Genomic DNA, 27,336 nt, shown 5'->3' with positions numbered 1-27,336 from the left:
CCACTATATTGTCATTTTTGTAATATCTGGCTCTGCAACCTAAAATAACTGGATTCTGATAGGATGGAAAAGGCTGATCATTGTGGATACAGATGGTAATGTGAATCAAGTGTCACACAATTTTTTTCCTGTAAATTTATGGGTTTTCTTTTTGCTTACTTTACTTTCTAATTAATATTTTGATGATGAAAAGATATTTTCCTCATTTGAAAGACTTTTGAATTAGCCCCCCCCCCCACAAAATTGATGATATTCTTGTTTTTATTTTAAAGCATGCGGGTACTGTCTCAGGGAAGTTCAGACATTTACAATAAAGAAATCCTTGGTTGTGATTAGATAAAAAGCACTGGTTTCTAACTGTTAAATACTTTTTACATTGTCAGAAATCAACATGTCAGCTGTGACATTCGTTACACAACGGTTACTTGACCTGATGTGTACACAGTAAAAATGCTGTTTAAGATTTTATACAATGCTGTTTACTATATCAATATGAACCTTACAGTATTTGTTTAACTGTTTAAACAATCATGTTTAATTTATTGAAGATTAGATATTGAAAATTAAACTTTGTTGCTTAAGATTTAAACACTTGTTTAAACTGTTCAAACAATTACTGTAAGGTTCAAATAGTAAACAGCGTTGTATAATTTTTTTTACTGTGTACACAATTAGTGATGTAGAATTTTCCAGTATTATGAACAAAACCAACCTAACTGCCGCATACCTGTACTAAATGTATGCGCATGAGCATGTATTTTCTTATCAACAGTAATAACGAATGTGCATTGTCTTAAACGATGTGAGGGGGGAGTTGGGCGTGGGCCCTCTGAGTGTCACAGAAAAGTGTTTGAGGATCCTGGGACAATCACCCACTTGACAGGTACAAAAAAAAGAGAATAACTTTACAAAAATCACCATTTGATCAGACCACTTCTTGCAATATAGATTAAGTTTAATCACGGATTCTCAAAAAATACACATTTCAAACAATCCAAAGTCATGATTCTTTTTCCAATATGTCATTGTCCCCCTGAATCATGCAGGACAGTTAATAGGTCTTGTGTTTAAGAAAGAAGTGTTCTCATTTATTCACAGAGGGGGAAAAAGGGAATTAAAAAGGGCAGTTCACATAATTTTATTTGCTCGCCTCTTATTTGTATACATTTGTAGTTGCCAGATGGAAAACAAACCTTTATGAAATATTGTATATTGTATTTTCCATGATTAACACAAAAGATTTATGATGAACAAATTAACAGAATATTAAGCCATGATAATTATGGGTAGACAGGCTAAGACAAAGATAAAACTGAAACTCTCGGGCAAGAAAAACTCAGTTTTTCTTTCATATTATTTTAGATGCCATTGTCATAGATAAGAGTAACAAGACCAATGCATGTCTTTATTTTCAAATTTGTAATTTAACAACAGAAGTTAACTTTATTTCTGTGTCAGCATTGCTACTTTGTGAATTATGTGTGTATATTTCATACAAAATCAAGATTTCTGTTGCATAATATGCATTGTAAAAGGTGCAATATCAAAACGATGTAGATGAAATGGTAATGCATGTATTTGCAACCACATCAAATAATTTATGATATATGATGTGTAAAATGATATAGCACTCTTTGAGTTACATTACTTACAGAGGGGGGCAATGTTAGTACGGTTAGTGCCATACTCCTTGGACTTGCGTTTCACCATAGCCCCAACATGGGGCAATCTAACCATGAACAATAATGAAAGGTCAATGGCGAATGAGAAGGAATCGTATGGTAATTACAAGAGTAGAATACATGTATCAGATTGGTGATGATTATGTGGAGGTATTCAGAACCTATAAATGGTTAAGATATGTCTATTTAAGGAAATAACTCTGGTTAAAGTGAATAAAGAAAGGTGGCTAATTGTGTTGTAAACATATATACCCGAAGTTAAAAGAGCAAATGACTATCAGATATCAGACCAAATTAATACTTGGCAGCTTGAGTATTCATTATTGTATCATCATTTCTTATCAAAGTAATATACAGTAGCACAAAGAAAGATGACTTTTGTTCAGAATGTCATGGAACAAGAGAAAATCAAAGGTCATGTCAATCGCAATTACTATTGATTGGTAAATGGAGGAAAAAAATACCAATTTGAAACAAACAGTTCATGCACTGCAGTTTCATTCAAGACCTGATGAAAAATAAATAAGTTATGACATTTTTAAGTTTCACGATTGAATATTCTCACAAACCATGACCGTTGCATGATATACACATCCTAGCCTGTATGCAAGCGAGGGAGCTTGTGGTGTTTACAGATTTACCATTTCTTAAAGGTCAAGTCCACCCCAGAAATTTTTTTTTTTTATTCAAATCAACTTTTTGTTGGGGTGGACTTGTCCTTTAATATGATATACGTATAAGAAATATGACAAATATCAAAGTGCATCTAGATTAGATGATAACGTAACAAGTTTTAATTTAGTTTGTATTAGAGGTACCTTATTTTAGAAACTTGTATGTCATGAATGAATTCTTCTCTAATATTAACATTTTCAAAATGATTTAATCATTAAATCATTTTTAAAATGTTATTAGAGAAGATTTCATAAAATAGATACAAAGATGTCATAATCATTTGAACATAATACATTTCCCCCTTAAAATGACTTCCCAAAGAAAGTTAAGTAAAGAACCACATACATGTATCCTTCTCAAAAACGACTAAACCCCTCTCATTTTTTACCTATTGCAATTTTTATACAGCTTGTGTTGCATAGTAGGAGTAATATATTTTGAGAAAATTACGAAGAAGCACACTTGCTGTCAGAATGATTAAATAACTCAGACTTTTATTCATAACCATAGCGATAATTATGAGACTAATAAACAATGATACATGAGATTTCATTTTTCATTTGAATTACGACATGTAAAATGCTCAGGGCATTCAGAGAAATTAAAACAGGATGAATGAAAAAAGCTTTTCTTGTTGAGGTGATTACATGTTCATTCCAAATGGCAAGTCCACCCAACAAAATAGTGGATTTGAATAAATACAGAAAAATCATACAAGCATAATGCTTAACATTTCAACAAAATCTGAGTTAAAATACAGCACGTCCCCCCAAAAATGTTCCTCTGACAAAGGGCTGAATTTATTCTAAAATGTGGAAGTATTCTCAAATAAATGTTTATGAGCAGAAAGCTCATTTCATGATCTAACTTCTGTTAAAATTTCATTGGTCGCGCTTCAGCGGTTTTGAATACATACTCTGTTACGTAACAGTGGTGCATTTTAGCCCATTCCAAGTTTGCAGCATTTCTGCATTTCTGCATTGTCTATGGCATATTAACCCCCATTTGTACATCCAGGATCTGAGCAGGGACATTTCCCTAATCATATCCAGGCTCATCAAATCATAAACTTGGGCGTGTTCAGAAGGACAAGAAACATTAAAAAAATAAGTTTGTTTGATGATAAGGGGAATCTGTGCACCAACTTGGAAAGAAAATGTGAATGAGGGATGAGTAAAATAAGCTGAAAAATAAAGGGGAATCCACAAGTTAATCACCCTTTGCAAAAAGGAACTTTACCAGAGAAAAAATTGACCTCTTTTTTCTTTCAAAAAGTTTCATTGAATTAACTTGACCACAGTAGCTTATCAACTAAATAAAATTATGAAAACAAAATTGCAATATTAGGCATGAAGTAGGCATGAATATGGCATGAAACAGACATGACCAGTTGTCTTAATCATTGTGCATCTCCTGTTATCAAACGTGAAATGAACTGTCAAATATTGCTTTTGCCCTTTTGATCATGCTCAAGGTTGTGATTTGATGAGCCTGGTTAGATCATGGAGACTTCCCTGATCAGATCAGGGAATACCTTGGTCAGAATGTTCAAAGGGGGTTGATATGCTAGAAAGTGCAGAACACACAGCAGTGCTGCATACATGCAAACTTGGAATGGGCTGAAAAGCACCACTGTTACATAATATACTGTGTATTCAAAACCACTGAAGCGAGACCAATGAAATGTTTAAAGAAGTTAGAACATGATATGAGCTTCCTAGTCTTATACATTTCATTGAGAATATTTCTTATTTTTTGAAGTAATTTAGCCGCATATCAGAGGGACATTTTTTGGGGACGCGCTGTACAGTGTAGGCAAATCATGGCATTTTGAAAATTTGCTAATTTCCACAAAACAGTTCTATACACAAAACAGTGATGCAAATAAGAGAAGAGAGTCTAGTGTCATTCACTTACTATTTCTTTTGTATTTTCTTACATGAAATATATAATAATTCATTTTTGCACTATAGTCAATAAGGAAACACTTTCATTAAATCAAAATAGGTTAATGCAATGGCACTGGTAATGCTACATATTCAAGGACAACCCAAACTTGTTTCACATAGCAATATTCAACGAGAGGGGACATAAGTTTCCTCATTTGCATCATGACCAGGATGTGCATATAAAACTATTCTGTGAAAATAAGCAAATTTTCAAAATAAGCAAATTTTCAAAATGTCATAACTTATTTTACAGCAGATTTTAATGAGATTTTAGCGTTATGTTTGTTTGACTTTTCTTTTATCATTCACATCAACTTTTGTTGGGGTTGATTTTCTCTGTAAGCTTTTTTGATTATTATTTAATTTAGTGTAAAAAATCACAGCATGGATATTGGATGACTCTTTAACTTTTTATTAATTTTTCAAAAAATATTCTTACTGTATTCACCGTTATGTTATATGTCTCAATGCCATGTATCTGAAAATTGAATTGAAAAAAAGAACTAAGACACCGATCTCGTTACGCTTTCTAAAACTAGTTTACTGAAAACCAGTTCAGGAAACCAGTTTGGAAGATCGCTTTGCTAGCATTCCCATTTGATCACACAAAAGTGGTTTTCAAAATCACTTCACGTAAAGCGATCTTGTTGCTATGGAAATACTCTCAGTGGGTGACACGTTTCGCGTGAAATTCGTTACCGCAGCATAGGCATTCTACACCTGTCATGTAGAGTAGCGCGCTCGCTTCCCGAGGAACGGTTGTGTCCTCACGCTAAAACCAGTTTAACGATGCAAAACAATCTTGAAAACTACATCGCGAGGTGGTTTTCTGAACTGGTTTGGAAAAATGCTTCCATGATCGCTTCGACCATTCTCATTACATGTTAAACTAGTTTTAGGAAGGAAGTGAGAATGGTGTCTTTAAAGGAGAATGAAACCCTTGAAACCAGCTGAATCCATATCAAAGAGAAAAATCAAAGAAACATATTGTTGAAAGTTTGAGGAAGATTGAATGAATAATAAGAAAGTTATGAGCATATGAATATTGAGATCACTAATGCCATGTAGATTCTCCCATTGGCAATGCGACCAAGATCTGTGAGGTCACACACGTACAACTCCCTCATTACTTTAGTACTTATTTCACTTATATTCTCACTTTTATAGAGTCTATCACAAGGTGAGGTGTTCTCTTTATGAGAGGACAAGTACAGAGGTTTCACAACATTATATCATTGATGAATCATTTGTCATATGATTAGAATGAGCAAAAAGAGATGTTTTGGGATATATTTTCAGTGTCCAAAAGGGGAGAGTTGTTCATCTGTGACATCATAGATCTTGGTCGCATTGCCAACAGGAGGATCTCCATAGCATTAGTGATCTCGACATTCAAATGCTCATGACTCTTCTATTGCTAGTCCTATTTTACTCAAACTTTTGTTGATCTTATTCTTTGATTTTTCTGCTTTCACAAAAGCTAACTTGCTCCAAGAGTTTCATTCTCCTTTAAGTCACATCTGACCCCTCCCACTTTCTGGCTCATAACTAGTGTACAGTGTAATTGGAACTGATTTTTTTTTCATGCTTAGCAGAGTGGCATCACCTCTCCCAGGATTAGTTACAGTATGATAAAATACCAATATCTAGCTAGCCCAGAGAAATGAATTACACCCCAAAGTCCCTGGAAACTAACAAATAGATCTTTAAATTCAAATAAGGTCCAATACAAACTGTAAAACAAAGTAGCAAATTTGGGCATGAGCTCAAAATGGGAGCCTCATGGTAAAAATGGAGGGGGGGATCCATGCCTCCCAAGTCCCAACACAAGAAACTACAAACATGCATATTGTATTTCCATAATCATTACAGATTTGTTTTTAAAAGGTGACAAGGATCCAGAAAAAAACATTTCATCCGTAATTCATACACACACCTTACATACACTGACGCTAAACCAAAATTGCAACATCTCAATACAACATACCAAATGATCAACCATCTAATCTGATGATCACAGCACCAGAACATACTCTACCTTTGTTTAGAGTACCTTAAAAACCTTACAGTTTAGATTACTTATATCAAATCCAAACTTACATCTGACCATACAGACCAAATTTTACTATTTATTGTTTATTTTTAATCAAAGATCATTTTATGTGGAGGTCTCTAACTGGGAAAGATCAGTTTTTAAAATCTGAATTGTGAAACTGTACCGATTCACCGTCGATATTGATCTAAAAATAAGATTTGTGTACAGAATGTTAACATAAAACAGACTGGATGGATTCAGTTAGACTGGTGTTCTACTTCCCTCTTGAACCTCATTGCACCACAAAAGCCCAGATTACCAGTAATAAGCCTCAATCAGAAATGACATAGTTCATGGCACAAAGCAAATATATATTGTACAAATGTACTAAAAAAGTTTTATAGAATTCCTGGATCCCAAATTCTGATTTATACAAAAATTTATAAAATGATTAAAATCCATTGAATTTGGAAATTAGACCATCTGAATATAGCAATTAGCCCAAATGTTATTAAACCAAGTGATGAGTGGACCAAACAACAAGAAGACCAAAAAACTCAAAACAAAGTCTTGACCAAATAAGCTAAAGTTGATCTTAGAATAACATAAACCAATATTAGACCACGTGGCTCCTGACCACAATTATACGCACATATCGTCACCGTTCATCCGAACCGTCATATCAGTCAATTTTGGTTTTTAAAAAAAAATCAATTTTGAGATTTTTGCAGAAAATGAAAGTACCATTAATAAATTAATTAATTGAAATCGCGGTCAGTTTTCCCTATGGCATTTTTGTACAGTGAAAATCTAAGCCGCTCAAACCGAAATTACAATCATGTAGCTCTTTTGCGATATTTTCTCTGATCCTTTAGTTTTGTGTAAAAATAAGGATACCAATGTCAAGCAATTGTCTTGGTCTTTCCAACCATGCATTTTTCTAGCAGTGTATATGTTGTAAGGCTGGGGAACTTGTGAAAATTACAGTAAACTTAAAAGTAAATTTTCTCTGAAATGGGTTTGCATCGTCGTATGAGTGATACGACGGTTCGGATGACAGCCGACGATATATTCTAAAGAGTATACCTCAGCAAGGCATACATGTTCCGGTAATCAACAAATTCATTTATTGCAAAACCAACCTGAAAACCAAATAAATATAAAACATGCGTATATCTGGGCCCCAATGCCATAGCTTAGGACTTAATCTTGGAGCTGTTTCCTACAACTGATTGCAATGATTATTGTGTATGATCAATTGTAAAAATCAGCTCCATGATTAATTGCAAAGCTTCATGTAACAGGGCCCAACATGCAAAAATGAACTGACTGTGGGCACTCATGGGAAAGCTTGCTTTCTGGGTCACCAAGGCTATAGCAATATCGATTATTTGGGTGCAAAAGAAGAAAGAAAGATAAGTAAGTGATCATCATTCAATGGCGCAAGGGAACATCTAGTAAAACTAGAAGATCGACTGATAACAAGATGAAGGGAAAGTGAGTTTCTGCTTAGAATGATTCTAATTCTTCTGAAGGAAAGAAATAAATTTCAAGCAAAAGCAAAAGATAAAATGATTTCTTCATAAAGCTAAATCGTGCTTTTATTTTGTTCATAAAAATCGATAAATTAATCGGATATTTAAAAAACTTTAAATATCACTGATAATTAATTTCTAAATCATGCTCATTTGATTTCAAAATGCTCTGCTCAAATCCCCAACCTGAATTTATTTTTTTAATGTGAAATTCTACAAAGAAAGAAAGTGTATCCTCACAACAGGGATCAGATCATGGCTAAAACCTGGGTAAGTGTCTATGGATAGACTAAAGAGATAGCAATAATATCAAATTAGTTGATAATACATGTTTGGTATTAAAAGGCAGGGTGACTAAAATGAAAGTGGTCAAAAGGGGATCATAGCATGTATGCAAAGCCTGTAACAGGGCTTGAACTACCTGAACATCACTAATTGGTTGTTAATTAGGTTATATGTAAATTAGCCAAGATATATTTACAAATTGATTGTGAATTATGCTAGAAAAACTACTAACTGGTTGTGAACTTAGGCAAGAAATACTACTAAGTAGATGTGAATTACCAATTGGTTGTGGATAACTTTGGATAAGGCAAGGAATATTACTAACTGGTTGTGAATAAGGCAAGAAAATATTACTCATCAGTTGTGCATTGGGCAAGAAATTCTAGTTAGTTGTGAATTAGGAAAGGAATATTACTTATTGGTTGCGAAAAAAGAAAGAAATATCGAATTAAGTATTAAATTATTGATACATGTAGTTCGTTCAAAAATTTGAATGAAAATGGAATTTAAGAAGAAATATCATTCAATATGATTGAAAAAGCACACATAGATACTATGATCAAATCACAAGTGTCTAATAAAACCATAAATCAATAGCAGATTCATCACAGATATTCTTGCACTTGTATTTGTACTATCGGGCTCTGAACATAAAAGTGAACCCATCACTATCTTCTCAAAACCTCTTTTGCAGGAAGCTGAAAGATCATTCTTCTTTCTGTTTTTTCTTCAATGGAAATTCAGGCGAACAAATCTTTTAAAAACTTGCCACAAGGAGCTGAAGACTACATACCATGGTGGAGAATACAAGACAAATGGACTCATTTCTGGACTGAATTGATATTGACTCAAAGATATCACATATCTATATCTTTATACATGTACTTTATCAATGCAGAAAAGGCAGTATTTACTCATCGCTGACCACCAAATTCCCATGAATACACTAAGAACGGTTATGAACATTAAAATACTACATATTTAAAACTGGCAATATTGATTGTCTAAATACTGGTGATACAATATCATGCAAAAATCCAAGCAGTCATGCACAAAAGCCATTCCAAAAGTATCCTCAGTATGACAAGTTGACTACAAACAAGAATGAGGAAATTGTAATATTATTCACGCATTGTGTGTGTGGGAATAAAAATGAAAACATTTTGAGAAAGGCTCAGAAACAATAAAAGAATAAAGGATAGATTGTTTGAATCAAGGGGGGGGGGGAATCTCCAGGCCGACTGTCAGATAACTTTACACTATGAAAGGTTATGGAGGATGCCTCCCAGATGATGCATTTAGAGAGGAATTGTGGGGAACTCCAACATAAAAGCTCTTGATGTCATATACCCTCAGACCTCATGACATCATACAAAAAATTACACCATTTTTATTTCTTCCCATCATATTAAAATAGACATCTGTTTAATATGAAATGTCCTCAGGTGGCAGTCAAACATTTGGGGTTCAAGTTAGGGAAAGCTGTACGTAAAAGTGTGGCCCGCCTTACAATGTAGAATAGGTAAGTATTCAAATGAGCATAATAAATCTCAGGTGAAGGGAAAAGAGAGAAGCACACCTGCTCTTGAAGTTGGAAGAAAAAAAAGCAAACTGAATTATTTTACCTCCTTTCCTTATCCTTTTGCCCAAGCATGCAGTCTGCAAAGACTTTAAAAATAATGAACATCATAGCAATACACTGTTTTCTAATGATTCAAATAAAATGATGATGAAAATAATGGCATAATCATATCTCATGCATGAATGGAATCTTTAATTACATGAAGCTATTAGCTTCGTGATTCAAATAATATAAAGATCCACATCGCATGTGTGAAATCTTTAACCCTGGAAGACTTAGGCTTATTCCCAATAGTGGAAATAATAGAATATTAATCTGCATCATACTTGTAGTGTCAAATTATCTGCCTTGAAATGTAAAATGCGCAATATGTGAGTCAATATTTGAAGAACTGTATGTGATGTGTAGATATACATGTATTCTGACTAACGCTAAGTCAGTCAGAAACTGAGTGTCAGGTTGAAGCACTGTGCTTCACATAATGCCTATTGGGCAAAGGTAATTTTCATTATTACAGTAAAGAGTTTATTATCAACAGGATTTCGCCTCCGATTTATTAATCAAATTTTAACTAAACAAGCCACAAATCTTGTTTTGTGCATCATTAACACAATAAGAAATATAAACAACAGCTCAATTGGCAAAATATCCTCAAAGTCATACCAAAATTATACATCCTATCAAACTAGTACTATTGACTAAAAATACCTTTTCTCACAAAACAAAGCCAAGAGCAACACCAATACCCATGCACAAAAAGAACAAAGAGGGAGGATATTGATCAAAACGTAATACAAAAATGATGTTACATGTACCTACTACAATATACATTATATCATGCATTCGTTTTCATTCAGATGAGATACAGTATATCACCAGCTTAACTAGAATTTACAACCACAATATTACAATGGCAAAAAAAAAGGAAAGAGAGAGCCCACCACAATATGAGGAAGCCAATTATGATAACAAGAATGCAGTCTACTATAAAGTTAATGATTATTGCTTACGCCAATGCCAAATCAAGGGAATTTCTGTATGAAAGGATTAAAAATCATACACAACAGATCGTGAGATGAAAATAGGAAAACAAGGAATTTTCTTTTCTATTGACAGTGATCATATACATAAAACAGAAGGCTGAAAAAAAAAAAACATATCAGGCTTGCACAAAATCATGGTAGAAATGACTTGCAGTAAGACTGATCTCTAGTTTACAATAAAGACAAAATTAATTTAATTTCAGTCTTTGATTATCTGACAAAATGAAGAGTCAGTGGAAACATTTATAGGCCTCTAAAATCAAGCTGAATATGCTTGGTGCAAGTATCCATAAAATCTATTTTTTAAGTTTTGAAAGCAAATCAAATTATCATGATCAAACCCATTCACAATGGAGAACAATATCCTACACTGCTCTATGGGAGTCATTTTAAAGTTCTATTTCAAAAGGAATAATTATCTCCTCACAATACACTCTTGCTATTTTTTAGATTTTAGCTACATGTATCTGTATGCTTGCTTGAAACTGAAAACCCATCAATCACATGCATTCATAGCACAAAGTTATTCTATTGTAGAGTATAAACAAACAAATAAATAGACAAACTAATTGGTGTTACTACTGTCAATGACAACCCATTTAATTATGTAAATTATATACCAAGCAGTGTTAGATTGTGATTCAACTTTTGCAATGTGCCTTGTTCTTTGTCATGTGCATTGTATACCACATTGCAAAGTGACCTTTGATTTGGGAAGTAAATATTAGACAATCAGGCAATGCAATGGCCAACGCTCTCCCTTTGTTTCTGTAAAAATCAAGAGAGGATCAGGGTATTTGAGCAGTTGATTTTTCCAGAATCAACTGCAAGAAATTTAAACTGGAAACAAAGCTCAGCCCTGTATTAAATATGCACAAAATAGTATTCTATGGATATCATTATATTTGGATTAGTTTCTCCTTTTCTTTCCACTACATGCATCTAGGTTTCATTCTCGATCTACATGTATGTGAATATAGGCCTAATCAAAATTGTTGTAAACTGTCGAACTGTTGAGAAATCAATTCCTTCGATACGTTGTTCCAATAGAGACATGTTAATTTCAATAAGAGATCTCAGTTGTCCATTTAGGAAATATATCGTTATAGTTCCAGACAAGATGAAGAAGGGGTGTTAAAGTCAGGAATAATTTTTTGAGGTTGAATGCAGATTTTTCTTAAAAATCTGTTTGTCTCAATATTTCTAATCAGAATTGACCAATGCAATGTATTTGCATTCAATAATAGAATCTCAAAATGTGATAATGTCCTGATGATTGTAATGAATGTTTTGGCTTATCACAAGTTCAAATTTTTTTCTGTTATTTTTCTTTAACCAACAATAATGTTTTAGAATGATATTTCTGCAGTAATTGTATAACCTGAAAGATTTGCATGAGCTTGTCCTAGAAATAGATAAACTTCAAACCAAAATCACAATATGTATACAGAAATAATGTAATTAGTTTTTACAATATTTTCCAATGAATTCAATATACCAAAAAACCCAATAAATTTCTACACAGCTATCACGATCCAAGCAACTAGGCCTGCTTTAAAGAAAAACAAAGAAAGATGAAATCTTTAAAAAAGAGAGATTTCATAAATTCTGGGTAGACCATAAAGAATTTACTTATTTTTAATTACAGCTAGATCTATTGCCATATCATAAGAATTCAAGATTTTATTAATCACCAGTGACTTCGTTTACAAAGAACAAAGATGTCTACAGGCTATATTGCTCCCTCCACCGGCAAATATATTTTGACGCAACATACAATTTGATCAGGATGACCAGATTTCCTTTATTTTAACATATTCTATTTCATGTCGAGTGTGTATGTGTGGGGGATTAAGTAGGGGTCTGGATTGAACCCCTCCTACATGTATGTTAGGTAAAAAAAGAAAATTATAAAGGGGAAGCTAAAAATGCCCAATGAATTGAACTGTATTAAAGGCATGGCTTACCAAGTGATACACTGAAATGCACTTTTAATGATTTCAAGATCTTTTATGGTCACAAGGGTTTTGCCACCGGCCAAAAAATCAAATTTTAAAAGAAAAACATTATAACAATGATCCTATAGTTTGAATGTGTTGTCTGGCCATCCCAACCATGTTGTATGCAATGTGTTGAATGAAAAAGTATGCAATAATAATGCTATAAATCACACATGTAGATGTTATTGGAACACATCACCATGTTAGGCATATAGAACTGTAGTGTTAGAGGAAAGATGTTTTTGCATTTACTACTAAATTTACCACGTCTTTTTGTATTTAGTGGAATTGTAATCAAAGGTTGAATTACAATGATTCAAATTTTCGCTTCTGTCCAGGTGGTACAGCCAGTCTAAATGGGGAAAATCATTCCATTTAAAAAGTCTCAATGTATTCTGTTAAAATCAGATTTAAAAAGAATCAAATCTATTCAAATATTCACCATTGAAATTTGAATATTATTTAAGACAGATGTAATCAACTATATGTTATGATTGAAATGTTATAACAAATCATTACAAAGAACATGTTCGTACATGAAAAAGTGGAAGAAAATATTCCTCATGAAAGAGAATATAGCTCGGTTCCAAGACACAAAGAGATTGATCATACAATGGATTTGTATGATAATGAACAATGCTATAAATGCTTAATGCTACATATTTTGATAGATGCAATCGATCCTAAAATCAGCCCTAAATCAATCACTAAACATTGTGTCAAAATGTCAAGGTCACGGGAAAAAAATTTATGACAATAAGACATTTAATTTGATAAAACTTAAAAAGACTATCTTGATATTTTTCATTATTCTTAAATCTCTCTTGCAAGGGTAACATCAACATGCAAAGCAAGCCAGGGCACAGGCTATTTATATCAGTTCATGCAAAATAAAAAAAAATTTCACTCTCTACAAAGATACTACAAGGGAAAGATCGGACAGTACATAGACCGCGTAATGAAACGCTCAGGAAGAGCGCCCTAAAGAGTTGAGTAGGTAACAATCTTTTTTTACCTTTGCATATCGTGATCTGGTTGCGTACAAAACATATGAGAGAAATGGTGAAGGAGTGAAGGAATAGACAATTTTTACATTTTCAGATTCTTTTTCTTCAATTTTTTTTTCTTAAATTTGAGATGAATATATTTCTGGGTAATAAAAAGTGGAATTATTCCCATGCGCCTATTTTGAGCCCTCACCAAAAACCCCTCTCTCATTTTCCCCATATGTTATATACACAGCAGCATGCCGATGTGCGATGATTTACTGACTCAACGCTAGTGGGCGCCCTTCCCCATGAGCATTTATTGAGCATTTAAAAACATTGCCGAAGTGTCCGATCTTCCCCTTGTAGTATCTTTGCTCTCATATCATTTTAAGTAGTTGTTTCATCCTTCATGTATATGAGATATCTAGGGTAGTAGATTTCTATACACCAGAGATGAATTCTTTACTTGTTGATTTCTGTATTTACCTTGTTTATTTCACCTGCTAGGAATACCTTGCATGTAAATTACCAGATTTGATTGAGTGAAATATACAAATATTCAATAAATTCCAAAGGATGATTGATTGAAGTGTACTAGTTACATCTATTTGGGACACCTGTTTTATAGTGTGTCTTCTCTATGAAGTGAAACTGATCTATCAAAGAAAAACAAAAGAAGGAAGGAAAAGGGAATAGCAATATATAAAACCAAACTACAAATATGGTCAAAGTTAAGGAGTAAGCAAAAGGGTTCAGTCTTAGTCAAGATGAAATAAGCAAATAAAAAAAGAGGGAAATCAAATTAATAACACTATCATTCATTAGCATGCCACTTTCTTGCAATGAGATATACTCACTTTTTGCCGTGCTTGATATGAACGATGAGAAATATAGCGCCAAAGACGATGCAGATAGACCCGGTAACGATGTATGCTATTCCTAAGAAGTTGTTCTTGCCCCCCAACCAAGAGGTTGTGGTCAGAACGATGCTTTTTGTACCATCAAACATGTGAACCAAGTAGTCTGAAGATTAATGTTGGTTAAGGACTAGGACTAAGAACTCCTCTCTATTTGACGTGCTATTATGAGCAATTTCTAACAGTTCAACGATCAGTTTCCTTACATTTCACCTGCTAATATAGCAACATTGATTATTTTTTAAAGTCTGGATGATGAAGAGAGATGCTACAAATAATATAATCATTTTTTTTACAGAAAAAAACAGAAGAAAATAGCCTTGAATTAACTTTCCGAATGTATGATACTTGTCCTGTACAATGGACAGTAATAGAACAAAAGAAAAAAAAAAGCAACTACAATTTGTCAAATTTTTATTCGAACTGGCAGATTAATAGCAGTACTATTCCTACTTTGCTTGAACGTTAACCCCCCCCCCCCCCAAAAAAAAAACAATGATTCAAAAGGATACTATATTGGACTGTAAGGGTGTAGTTGCCAACAGGCAAACCATTATCTAGCCTTGTGTTTGGCTGGTCTACAACACGACCGTAAAGCTTGCGGAAGGTCGGAAATGCAGCAGTACGCATCCAGACTATAAAGTCCTCATTCTTGTAGCCATCTTGCATTTCCCATATGTACTTTTGCCAGTTAGGTGGTTTAGTTGTTCCGTTGAATGCTGTAGCAAAACAAGAAACATTATCAACACCCAATTAGAATACAATAAAGAGATTTTCATGAGCTAAAGATATTTTCATCTGACATACATGTAATAAAAGACTTTTATATGAGATACAAATTTGGAAAGGTTGCAATTACTGGTCACACATAGACACACAAGACACCAATCATTCTCTTTGTTTTTCTCCTCTATTCTCTCCTTCCCTTTCAGAGAGCCATTTAAAGGTGTATCATTATCATATCCACATAGATTTAGACCTAGTACCTTCTGCCATATAGCTTAAACAAGTCAAACACTGTTAAATGAAAATTAAGAGTAGCTGACAACCAAGTACACTGAAAACTGCCAAGAAAGATAGGTACAAGTGGGTAGAGTAACATTTATGTGCTGCAACTTGGAAAAGTGTCCATCTATAAGAAAGATTTAATGTTCATTTTGCCAATAGATGAGCAAATATTCATTTTCTATCAGAATCATTGGCTAAAGAATTTTCATTCAAAAAGGTTATTTTGGGGATTCTGTTATTACTTATAATCTCATAAAAAGAAATTAATAATATCAAGTGGAAATAAATTAGAATGGATTATTATTACATGAGGAGATTCTATTATGGTATTGAGCATAGAAAAGGGATGTGTTCCACAAACTTCAACTAAAGCTCCTGACATACGGTCATTAACCCAAACAAAAATCATTCTATCACTTCTATCAATTTATTATCTAACTCTTACTACATTGTAGCATTGAGCAAAGTCGAAGGATATATCAAGTCCCTTGGTCTAACAGTCACCGAGTCTCATAACCGGATGATTTATAATTTTGTCTATGATAATTTATTCTTAGTCAAATGAAAAATTGTTTTATAAACAGTTTATGGCATCTTTGACATCAAGAATTTGAAATTTTAATGTGACTTACTTTATTCATATAAAGGTTTCAATGACCATCCAATTGCAATATGGTATCTTTTTATTGTCATTTGTATCCATATATTCTCTTGATTTATCTTTCATTTTCTTGCCTTATTACTGTACATTGTATTTGTTATTACTGAATCCTATACTTTGCATCGATTTTTATTGGAATTAAATAAAACACTGAATTTAAACTTAATTGAATTTAATTGAAAAAAGATGTATATAACATCAAGTTGATATTTGATGAAATGGGTATCGCCTAACAAGAAATAAGACAAAAGTGGTAATGGACAAAATGACTATAGACCAAATGGTTACTAGACAAACTGGTTGAATATGAAATAAGATTAGACCATGCAGGATAAGATCAAACGAAAAGTAGAAAAAGCCGGTATAGACCAAGTAGCATTTTACGTTGACTATTAACACTAAAGAATTTCTACAAACCTTCTTCAAGATCTCCTGGAGGATTCCTAAACTTGGTCCTACGGTCACTGGACCAAGCAATATTGGTTCTATCAAGCATGACCTCCTTACCACTAGGAAGCTCACCATCATCATCAAAGGTTATGTTGAAGGTATCTATGTGTGTGGAGAAAAGAGAGTTAGAAATCAAACTTTTTTTTCTCAACGAGACCAGAGGCCCATTTCATAAAGAGTTATAACTATGGTAACTTTGCCATTATTGTAACCATGGAAATCTTGCTCCTGATTGGTCATGTTACCATGGAAGTTACCATAATGGAAAAGTTATCATAATTGTATTAAACTCTTTATGAAACAGGCCCCCGATGAGTGTTTCAGAGGTTCAGGTCAGACTAAAATCACACTTTTATTCCCAGTTGTGTGTGATATACAGAGCTGCCAACGTTTGAAAAGTACGGAATACAAAGTTTTCATAACAGTTGGCAGCTCTGAGATGCAATGTATCATGGGATACTCTCTAATGTACATTGGTCAATGAGATTACATATCAAATATGTGTGCTTTGACTTGTCATATTCCAGTCTTTGTAAGGTTGTTTATGACAAGTCAAAAAGGTTTACATATATCAACTACTTCTTAAAGGTCAGCCACAACTAGTGCTTAAAAAAAATGAAATTCACTTGAGTTTTGCAATGAGTCACATGTATTGCTGTGTCTATAATTTTTGTTGGTCGTGCTTAGAACTCTTCAACTTAATTTCCTATATCCCTATTCAAATAATATGTGATGATTATTGTTGCAATGATCAGATTTCAACTTTAGCTGTTTTGAATGAAATGATCAGGTACCCGATTTAGCACCTGTAAACAGCTTTATGAAAACAGGTGCAGAGACTGGACTTACCATTAAAGAGACTGTTTGCTATTGCTCCACAAGGAGCATACGTGATCCTCTCCTGTGATGTATTGGAGTATATTCGCAGCTCCTGGTCATACGGGCTACAATCACTGCTCGCACTGAGGGGGTTTTTACCCAAGAGCTGGATGTCATCACGAGAATTTACATAACGACGATGGTTCTGGTAGTAGTTGGTCAATCGATAGTACATGTAGATGGGACCCTGAGTTATATTTTAAATAACAATAATTTGTGAAAATAAGTAATATAAGTATTTGAGTTAGATACAACCACAATAAACAAGTGTTAAGTACATCATCAAAAGTGGAATGTCTTATTTGACCATTTAATATATGACTGTCTAACACTATTAAAATCATCATCATCATTATGTTCATATTTTTTTATCATTATAACCAATAAAGTTAATAGTGTGATTATCATTATCAGTATTTTTTATCATCATCATCATTATCATTAGGCCTACTATCCATTACTGTTAAATTCATTATTGTTACCATTTTTATTTTCATTAATATTTTCATTTTGCAAACACACAAGAATTGTCATTCCAACTATGGACTAACCTCTATTTTAGTATTCAGCTCAAACTTCATGGTGCAGGTGCAAGAACTATTTTCATTCTCTGGGTAGGTGTAGAAGTCAATACATGTGTTTGTTCCATTGGTTTCATTCAGGTATGTACATGCTCTCGTATAGTCCAGGATCACCTCCTGAACCTGTAGGTAAAATAGGATTGTGCTTGTAGTGTAAATAGCCATCAAGAAAGCACTCAACAGAATACTTAAAAACAAAAACAATATTTGTGTTTTTTAACAAATGTTTAAGTTTCAGTGAAAAGAAAAAGAATACAGCATTTATTAATATACCAATGGAATGGATAATAGTTGATAATTGTGAATTTACTAGTGAAATTACACATTATCGAGGAGTTCATAATATGCAGAAGTGACAGCACTCCTTTTATAAAAGTTTGTTTGTTTTGTTTGTTTTATTTCCGTATATAAAATAACAGATACAAAGTACATACAAATACATATAACATGAGATGATGAGGTCAATGTTAAGATACAATAATAAAAGGTAAGAAATAAAGTAAATTATACAGCTGGTAGTCCATATTCAGCTGCAATAATGAATTGCTGCTGGTCTTCCATGGAGCCAGTTTACTTACAAAAAGGCTATGATTACCATAAAATAAAGAAAGTTGACCATCGGACATATAAGTGAAGCAATAGATTTGACTGCTGGCTTGATTCAAATGATACACGTTTTAAATGACCAAACAATAGTGGCCATTTCTAAATAGCAGTCATTTGTCTTAAGCAAAGACCAAACCAGGATTTGGCTATTAAATTTTCAGCCTGAAGTACCCCTTCAAATTTCATGTAAATTACATTAAATCCTATATTGATATCAATGTTTACTAAGAGCTCCAGCACTTGCTCATAATACATATTAAAATATATTTAATGGAAACTACAAAGGAACAAGACATTCACAGGGCAGAGAAAATGAAACCAGGAAAAAAAGGAAGAAATGATGAGGGAGAAAGTAGGGGAAAAGATGATGAAATAAGGACAAGGTTGGAGACAGTGTAGAGTCTCAAATTTAAAGATTATTTCAGGAATTATACAAATTGTTTCAATGTCCCTGAAGATACAGCAATGACCTGGTTTTGGAACAGTACTACATACATGTAATGCTACAGAAATAATAACAAAAAGTTGGAGTTTTTTTCTTATGCTTGTAGTATGTGTATGTACGAGGACAAATTTATTTGGTTTTAAACTGCCAATAAACATCTTAAATATTGAATTTTGATTGAATAAACTATTATCAAACTGCTACTCACATTGTTAGAAGTAACCAGGAAACCAACTCCAAGAGGCACAAAGACAATACCGACTAGAAAGAACATTGGAAGGACCGTTCCTGCTGTCAAGATAGGTTGCCATGCTGGTAACCTCTGCTGCTTGAAGGCTGTGTCTGTCATAATGTAAAAAATCAGAGAATTATTTGAAAATGAGACATATATCATAGCATCAAGCAAAATTAAAGGACCAACACTGCCTATCAAGTTGTTCTCAATGATAACACAGAAGCTTAACAGTAAATTCTTTAATCAAAATCAGATGAAACTAACAAATTTGCTAAATTTTTTCAACAATCATCGATGCCATGATTTCTAGGTAAAGCGTCATACACAACAATCAATTCAATTTATTTTCCACATATTGAGTAAAAAACAGGCTTGGGCTTAATACACAAAACTTTAATGAGTTGATTAATTCAAACACCAGTCATCAAAATGTAAAAGTTGTATGATATGCTGCATGACTTTTTCATGAATGTATTATAAACTGGATCATGTTCTTTTTTCAGCATTAGCCCCGATCCCATCAATTCTCTCCATGTGGATCATGCATCATCGTGAAGCATGTCAAACGCATTACGTAGAAAGCGTGGGAACATTTTGAAGGAACAAGCAAGACATCCGGCCGGTTAGAAACCTGTTCATTGTAATTTATGAACCTTTTTTCAATCAAATTCTGAATCATTTTTTAGCATTAGGAGTCTACTCTAAGGAAAAAAAACCCAGATTAACACCATTTTTTTCTTCAAAATAATTGTGCATGGATTTCCTAGAGAATCCTTGTATGTGTTTCGATACTGGCCTTTTTGCATTGCAATAGTGTCTTGGCTCCATGATGACAATATCAATATCATATTATATCACAGACTCACAGAGTCCTCTTGCCTTGGCTAGCGAAGTAACATGTTGTCCATTGATTAGGAAGAGGGCAAAAAACAAATGTTTAAAAACTCCTCCAAACTAAGGAAATTAATTTTAGCTGCCTACTCTCCCTGCATCAGTCTTTAAAGTTTAATCAAAGTACACATGAGTAAGTCAATAACTTATAAGTAATTTTTCTGTTCATGCTGACATTCACACGAAGAAAAAAAAAGATTTTTTTTTTTTCAAAAATGAAATTGAAATGGAAATGAATCTGTTCCTTCAAGTTCTTCATCAATCGGATCTAGGCCCGTTTTGAAAGTCCATTTTTGATGCACGTGTACACGGCGTGTTTTTCGGTCGTGTACACGTGTACACGTTGTAAACACTCTGAGAGCGAGTTGTTTTCATGTCGACACGGACCTGCATCAACATGTCATTAAAAAGGGGGTCTATATAGCCTAAGTCACGGTTTTAAAGCTTACCAGAGAAGTTTGAAGTATCAATCCACAAAAATTGGTGCAAATTAAAAGTTTACTCAGCTTAGCAGCGCATTAAATTAATAAAGAATGCAAAAGAAAATCAGTGCAGGGCCCTGCTAGCGCCGACGCTCGTTGGATGCGCATTTTGTATACTGTACCGTACGTGCATGCACAGATCGCTGCAGAATGAAGTGTAACTGAAGTTATCGATTGATTTTCATTATTTTGTTGCCAATTTGAGGAGCGTTTGTTTGTAGGCTTGTAGCACATGTGTACGAGCGTATAACACGTAAGTTGTAGCAATGATCGCTGTTGCAATTGGTGATTCTCAAATTGGCTATGAGTGTAATTGAGCAACACTTTCGAGACCGGAGGCGGAGCAGACCCATTTCGTGGTACAAAAACTTGAGTCTCCAGAATGTATGTGGATTAAATCGGCGATTTTGGAAGTGAACTCACTCTAGATTAATTGAAATATATTGACATATTAGTAATTAGAATATGTGCAGTGTCTGAGAACTATGATTTAATGTGAGGCTGTGAGCTTGTTCACTGATTTTGTAGTCCCATGCAAGCTTTATGCAGATGCTACCGTGTACACGGTGATGGAATTTAGTACACGTGCACTGACTTGACCGTGCGTGTACACGTGTACACGTGTACCCGAAACGGGCCTAATCGGATCATGTGCATCTTAATGTCATTTATTGTCTCCCCACTCACACGTATTGCGAGGTTAGTATTAGTATACTAACCTCGCACCACGAACCGCGTTTGGCAGTGGATTTCTAACTAGTGGGTCGTGTGTGCTGGGATCTCACTTCTTGGGTCCACAACACACAACTTTTATGGCTTGATTTTTCTGTGCGCGGCGACATGTAATGAACCCTTGGGGCTTGGCACTCCTAGTACCAATGAGGTCCAAACATTACATGTATGGACCTCATAGGCGACATCACTAGTATTTTTGGTTAGAAATCTCTGAGAACAGGATATTTCTATATTATATCACAAGTACAAGCTATATTCCTTTCTCTTATTTAAATTATAATTTTATAGTGTAAATGCATCGTTAGCAACAACAAAAAATGAAAGAAATGAAGGGGAACTTACATTTTCACGGCTTTTTCCTGATTTTCTGGGCAGTTGCTCTTCACTTCTGACTCGCGATCGAAGCTGATATGAAGATCACGTGATTCGCGTTCTCGTCAGCTGATCGGTTGATTATTCTTTTCGTCAGACGTTAATAATATATATTTCATAATGCTAGCATTCATCGCTAATTTAGGTGAAAGAGATTGAAGTTAAACAGCGCCAGGTCGGAATCATAATTATTTTGGAAGAGTGTATTTATACACTCGATCTCATACCTGACGTAGACGGCGCTATTCAACAAATGCACAATCTTCAATATAAAAAATAAAACAGAAAGAACGCCTTGAACACAGGCCAAAATGCCTAACGATTTCTCCGCGGCATTAACAACTATCGTAAAGGGCGCTCCATTTATTAATAAAGATGGATGTATAGCTGTCTATGGCGACAAAATTTGCCGCAAATATTTACGAAGAATTGTGAGAAATGGTCTGAAGATGCAACAAAAGAACCGGTGAGTACCGATTAAACATTATCAATTTATTTAATAGAACATATTTTATGACTAGAGTTTAACAATTTCTAGATAATATTGCTTAGTTCTAAGCTAGGGCGGCCCAAATGCGCGTGAGTGGAGTCCCAGTTTATTAACGCGGGTAAGTATTGGGGTGTCGCCTAGAGTGGGGCTTGGGTGTTGTCTCCCAGGGGCCCGTTTCTCAACACATGGACAAGTTAGTCATATCTTTATCCACCAACCACGGAGTTAGTTCCAATCTTACTAAACCTGTTTCTCGAAAGGCTTCCTAACTAGAATACCTTGATATCGATACTATCGGTAAAAAGAGCCGAGACGTAGCCTTAGTCACAAAATAGCATAATTTTCAAAAAGAAAAATTATGACAAAATTGCAAATATTATGATGAATTGGGAAATAAATCTTATCAAAATAATAGCACAGGTGAATTATGCATCATACATACTTAGACCATGAAGACTGGAGCATTCAATTGCAGAGAAAATTAAATTACCGTATGAATAATTCATTTCATTCCTAAAAATTCACTTGTGGAAGTTGAGATGGGTACCCCCCGGGAGACCCAATTTTAATAGTTTACGAAAGTAAACCATAACGGTTTTCTTTGTATACGGACTTTTACGATTCCAAACGTCATCAAAATATAGTTTAACGAAACATTTTTAATCATTGATACCGAAAGATACGATATTGGACAAATTATATGCATAAATTATAGATAGAATTCATCCAACTGTTAATAGGGGTCTGAAAACAACAAATACGAGCTCAGTTATGGATGGCCTGACGTGGTAGAATCTTTATCGATTAAATCATTTTACTATTTCAAAATGAATGGTTTTGTGGTGTTTACCAACAGTTTTTATAGTTTCTTTGTATTACATTTACAATTATCATTGAATGCATCAACCCACTTGTTTTGTGATGTAATTTCAACCACTATGATTGATTGATTACGTAAGATTATAATTTTAAAATTTCTAGGCACTTTCGCATGTCATAGTCTACCCACGTGATGCCACTACGTCATTAGAAAGAAGTTAAGACAGGTTCGGAGGTGTCATAAATATTTAGTGAGGTTGTTGTACCCGATCTTGGTAAAGAGGGCTTCGTGAAACGGTTAGCGCCTAGCGGACAAGTAGCTCACTAATGCAGTATCACTATCTCCGATTTAGTCAAGAAGTTAGACTTATGACGGTGTTGAGAAACGGGCCCCAGGCCCCCTCACCCACAACCTTGATCATCAAGCAAAATTGTCACATAACGTACTGAGACAGGTTAGACTAGTGACTTTACAGCGCTGCCTCTGTCTCTGACAAAACAAGTGAAAACGAGTCCAACTAGAGTAGAAAACAATGCACAATTTGAAACGTGTGGGACTGTGCAAAAAGGGCGGAAGACGCAACCGTACACACAGGATACAGAAAAAGTAGATATTTTACAAAATGTCCAGAAATATAAATTCACTTACTTCCTGGCTTTTTACTGACTTTCTCCTCTTCATCTCTCTCTTCAAGAATTATTGATTTGGATGTCTTAGGCCTCTGATGAACGTCATTTTCCGTGCTTTGGACAGTGTCTATCGTCTCAATATCCGCCATCTTGTGAAATAATTAATTATTTATTTGATGGTTACATTCCATAGACGTTATTCAAGATATTTTCTGAATGATGGACTATACTGTAACTAATATCCGAATTTCAATATTAAAATTTAGTATATTTAGAATTCTTCAAAACGACAAAAATTAGACTACAGTATGGGTAAAATTTTACAAAAATACAAATGTATTTTTACTTCACTTTAAATGTTGTCAAAACCCAATTGGAATTAGATACCACATTATGCAGTTCATAATAAGGCTAAACTATTTCATCATGTTGATATATTTATCCCGGATATTTATATCTCTGTGTTGTACTCATAGAGATATATATACTAATAACGCGTAATTAGTATACATCTCTATGGTTGTGCTTTGGTTACGTACATGTATGCGCCCAGGAAGAGCTGGTAGACTAGAGGTTTACCGAGGTTTTTTTTACCTGACTGCTAAGAAAGCACGAATGACTGTGAGCAAGCAACCAGTGGACCAACGGCTTAAGGACCTCTCCGATGGACCTGGTAATGAGGATAAATGCCTTACCGAAGATAAAATAAGTTTATTCACCCACCTCTTCTGTTAATTCCTATTTCCATTGGCATGCAGATAGGAGGCGCCTTCCCTTGAGGACATTGGCGGCGGAAGCCAAAAAATTTAGGGGGTCCACCTGAAATTTTGGGATGGACACAGGTAAAAAATTGGACAACCAAACAAAAAAAAAAAAAAAAAAAGGTTATCAACATAAATTTTAGGGGGGCGCAGGAAACAACATTGACAAGCAAAAAAAAAAAATAATACAATGAAAAAAAATTAAAAAAAGGTTATCAACAGAAATTTAAATTTTAGGGGGGTCCGCCCCCTGCACCTCAAATTTAGGGGGGACAGGAGCCGTCCCCCCCCCCCCCCGCTGTCTATTCTTGGGGACCATACTGCCCCGCATAATGCGCCCAACCACCTACCGAGAAAAGAGTGGGAAAGGGCCAAGGGAAAAGGGTGATGAGTTATGAATCTCTATGTCCGCACCAGTAAAACCCGCAGTAAAACCAGCAAGATTTTTTTGGTTTCCCGTAGATTTTTACTTGGCCAGTTGATTCTTATCTGGACTAATAAAAATCGAACGGAGACAATGCACTTGCATCAATTGTATTCATGTTGAAGCAAAGTAGTAAAACCAGTTTAATCATCAAACTGGTGTTAATTACTTTATTTCCAGTCAGATCAGTTAAAATTAATATTGCAACTTATAGAAAGACATATACATGTCGCCTATATTCATCACTATTATTTTTTTCGTAATTTTACTATCACTATTATTGTCATTATTATTATTATTAATATTATTATTATTATCATCATTATTAGTATTATTATCATCATTATTATTATTATTACTATTATTATTAAATTTTCATTGTCAGATTTATAAAGCGCAGAAACTATTCACAACTTTTTAAGTATTGGTGAGATACGTATGTATTATAATATATTAAACAAGATATATTCCTCACTGATATAGTCAACTGGAGCCTTTTTTTAAACAAAGACTTCTTATAACAAATTTGCAATAACAGTTTAAAGCTACTGAAATCATTGATAGTAAATTGTACAGATATTAAGTATTGTTATGAAAACAATTATTCTGTAAGGAACGGACAGGTTATGATTGACCAGTAACACCAGTAATCACTGGCGTACCTAGGATTTTGCAGAAGGGGGGCAATTTTTTGGAGGATATTTCGTAAAAGGTAAAAGGTCTTCAACCACAAATAAAGGATTTCTTACCACAAAAAACTTGACAAGCAAAAAAAAAAAAAAAAAAAGTCTTCACGTTCTCGTCGGGGAGGGGGGGGGCAGGGATACGTCCCCTGCATGAGTTGTGACTCGTCAGGGGGGGGGGCAGTCTGCCCCCCTTAGGTACGCTATTGCCAGTAATTCTGATGATCACGTGATTTATCTCATTTGCAGACTTTTTAGTAGGCCAATATAGCGCTTAGAAACATTGTATGGCTTACAATGCATGGTTTTCGTTTTTTGACTAAATTTCAATTGCTTACTTTGGGATATCTATCACAGATCATCTTGCATATACAGTTCACTTGATTTTAGTTTCAATATCGATGTCTTGCATGTGCTTCAATGAGCACATAATATTCGAAAATAGGCGAATAGAAGCAAGTTGAGGCTTTGGCCACACTATTTGTCGTATATAAAGTATTAATTTCGTGTTTTTGTTAAATTAGCGTCACTCTGAAAACACGTGCCAATTTTCATGAAAACCTTAGAGCAGAAAAAAAATAAATCCTTGAAACAAAGCCTCATTTCACTTTTTTTTAAATTTATATCCCCGTCATTGACATATCATGATCTTAGGTGAGTTAGTGATTGGTGAAACTTATTATTTTTTTAAGCCTTGAGTAATATCATTTGAAAATAGTCACTATATCGAGGGAGTTCTGAATAAAAAAATGATTCGCTTATTATTTTATGGAAGAGTGAATACATGAAGGAAATGTTATCATTTTAAGTAAGTATAAACTAATGTTGAGGGGATTTAAAAGGAAAATCGAACGGTGAATTCCAATTCAATTGTAAATCTAAGTTATTGTACTTGATGTTGCTCTTTAGCATCCAATATCACCCCACACACAATTTCTATATATTTTTACACTTTCAGTTGAGCGAACACACTTGAAAAATTGAAAATGAAGACAATGCATGTGTCCGGCATTTATCAATTCGAACTTGAGTTATGTGAAAATCAGTGGCGTATCCAGGATTTGAAAATCATTGGGGGGGGGGGGGGGCTCTGAAAATAGTGAGGGGTGTCGCTAAAATGTTCTTATATAACATTTACAGTAGACCCTAAATGAGTGATTTTCAATTATAGAGGGGCGCTTCCTGCCCCTGTGAAGATACGTCATTAAGAAACTGTGCGCACTCAACCATGAAAATATGTTATCATGGGTGATGGATAGTAAAACATTATAAGCACCATAAAAGACGCACAATATCATAATTCGCCCAACTCCGTACTTACACAACCTCCCAAATAACTTATGTGACTTAAAAAAAATGTCATTTTGACTTTGATCACACATGCATGCCTCGAACCGATCATTCACATTTCTTACAGAACTTACTCAACGAGTGTATAACATGACCTGTGAAAAAAAATCTTTAAATAATATTCCGTTCAAATGTTTTAGTT

The 27,336-nt window shown here is 34.2% G+C and overlaps 1 protein-coding gene across 4 annotated transcripts in view; it reads right to left on the bottom strand.

Annotated features, from left to right (window-relative positions):
• The window catches only part of LOC129284231 (cell cycle control protein 50A-like), a 29,799-nt gene extending 5,141 nt beyond the window's left edge, over positions 1 to 24,658 (bottom strand). Inside the window, exons 1-10 of one of the 4 annotated variants that reach the window (XM_064111038.1) lie at positions 24,571 to 24,658; positions 23,996 to 24,125; positions 19,531 to 19,664; positions 18,242 to 18,394; positions 17,661 to 17,877; positions 16,779 to 16,913; positions 15,205 to 15,411; positions 14,633 to 14,798; positions 10,754 to 10,777; positions 7,672 to 7,713 (exon numbers count right to left, since the gene is read on the bottom strand). In XM_064111038.1, coding sequence (XP_063967108.1) covers positions 7,672 to 7,713; positions 10,754 to 10,777; positions 14,633 to 14,798; positions 15,205 to 15,411; positions 16,779 to 16,913; positions 17,661 to 17,877; positions 18,242 to 18,394; positions 19,531 to 19,664; positions 23,996 to 24,125 — 1,208 coding nt within the window. In that variant the 5' untranslated portion in view covers positions 24,571 to 24,658. Of the gene's footprint in view, positions 1 to 7,671; positions 7,714 to 10,753; positions 10,778 to 13,049; positions 13,139 to 14,632; positions 14,799 to 15,204; positions 15,412 to 16,778; positions 16,914 to 17,660; positions 17,878 to 18,241; positions 18,395 to 19,530; positions 19,665 to 23,995; positions 24,126 to 24,322; positions 24,442 to 24,486; positions 24,502 to 24,570 lie in introns of those variants that run through there. The other 3 variants (XM_064111025.1, XM_064111019.1, XM_064111032.1) reach the window with 3 other exon arrangements.
• Between the last annotated feature and the right edge of the window lie 2,678 nt (positions 24,659 to 27,336).

The sequence above is a fragment of the Lytechinus pictus genome, chromosome 2 (genome assembly GCF_037042905.1).
Source record: "Lytechinus pictus isolate F3 Inbred chromosome 2, Lp3.0, whole genome shotgun sequence".
NCBI lineage: Eukaryota > Metazoa > Echinodermata > Echinoidea > Temnopleuroida > Toxopneustidae > Lytechinus > Lytechinus pictus.
This window is presented reverse-complemented; position numbering and strand designations above follow the sequence as displayed.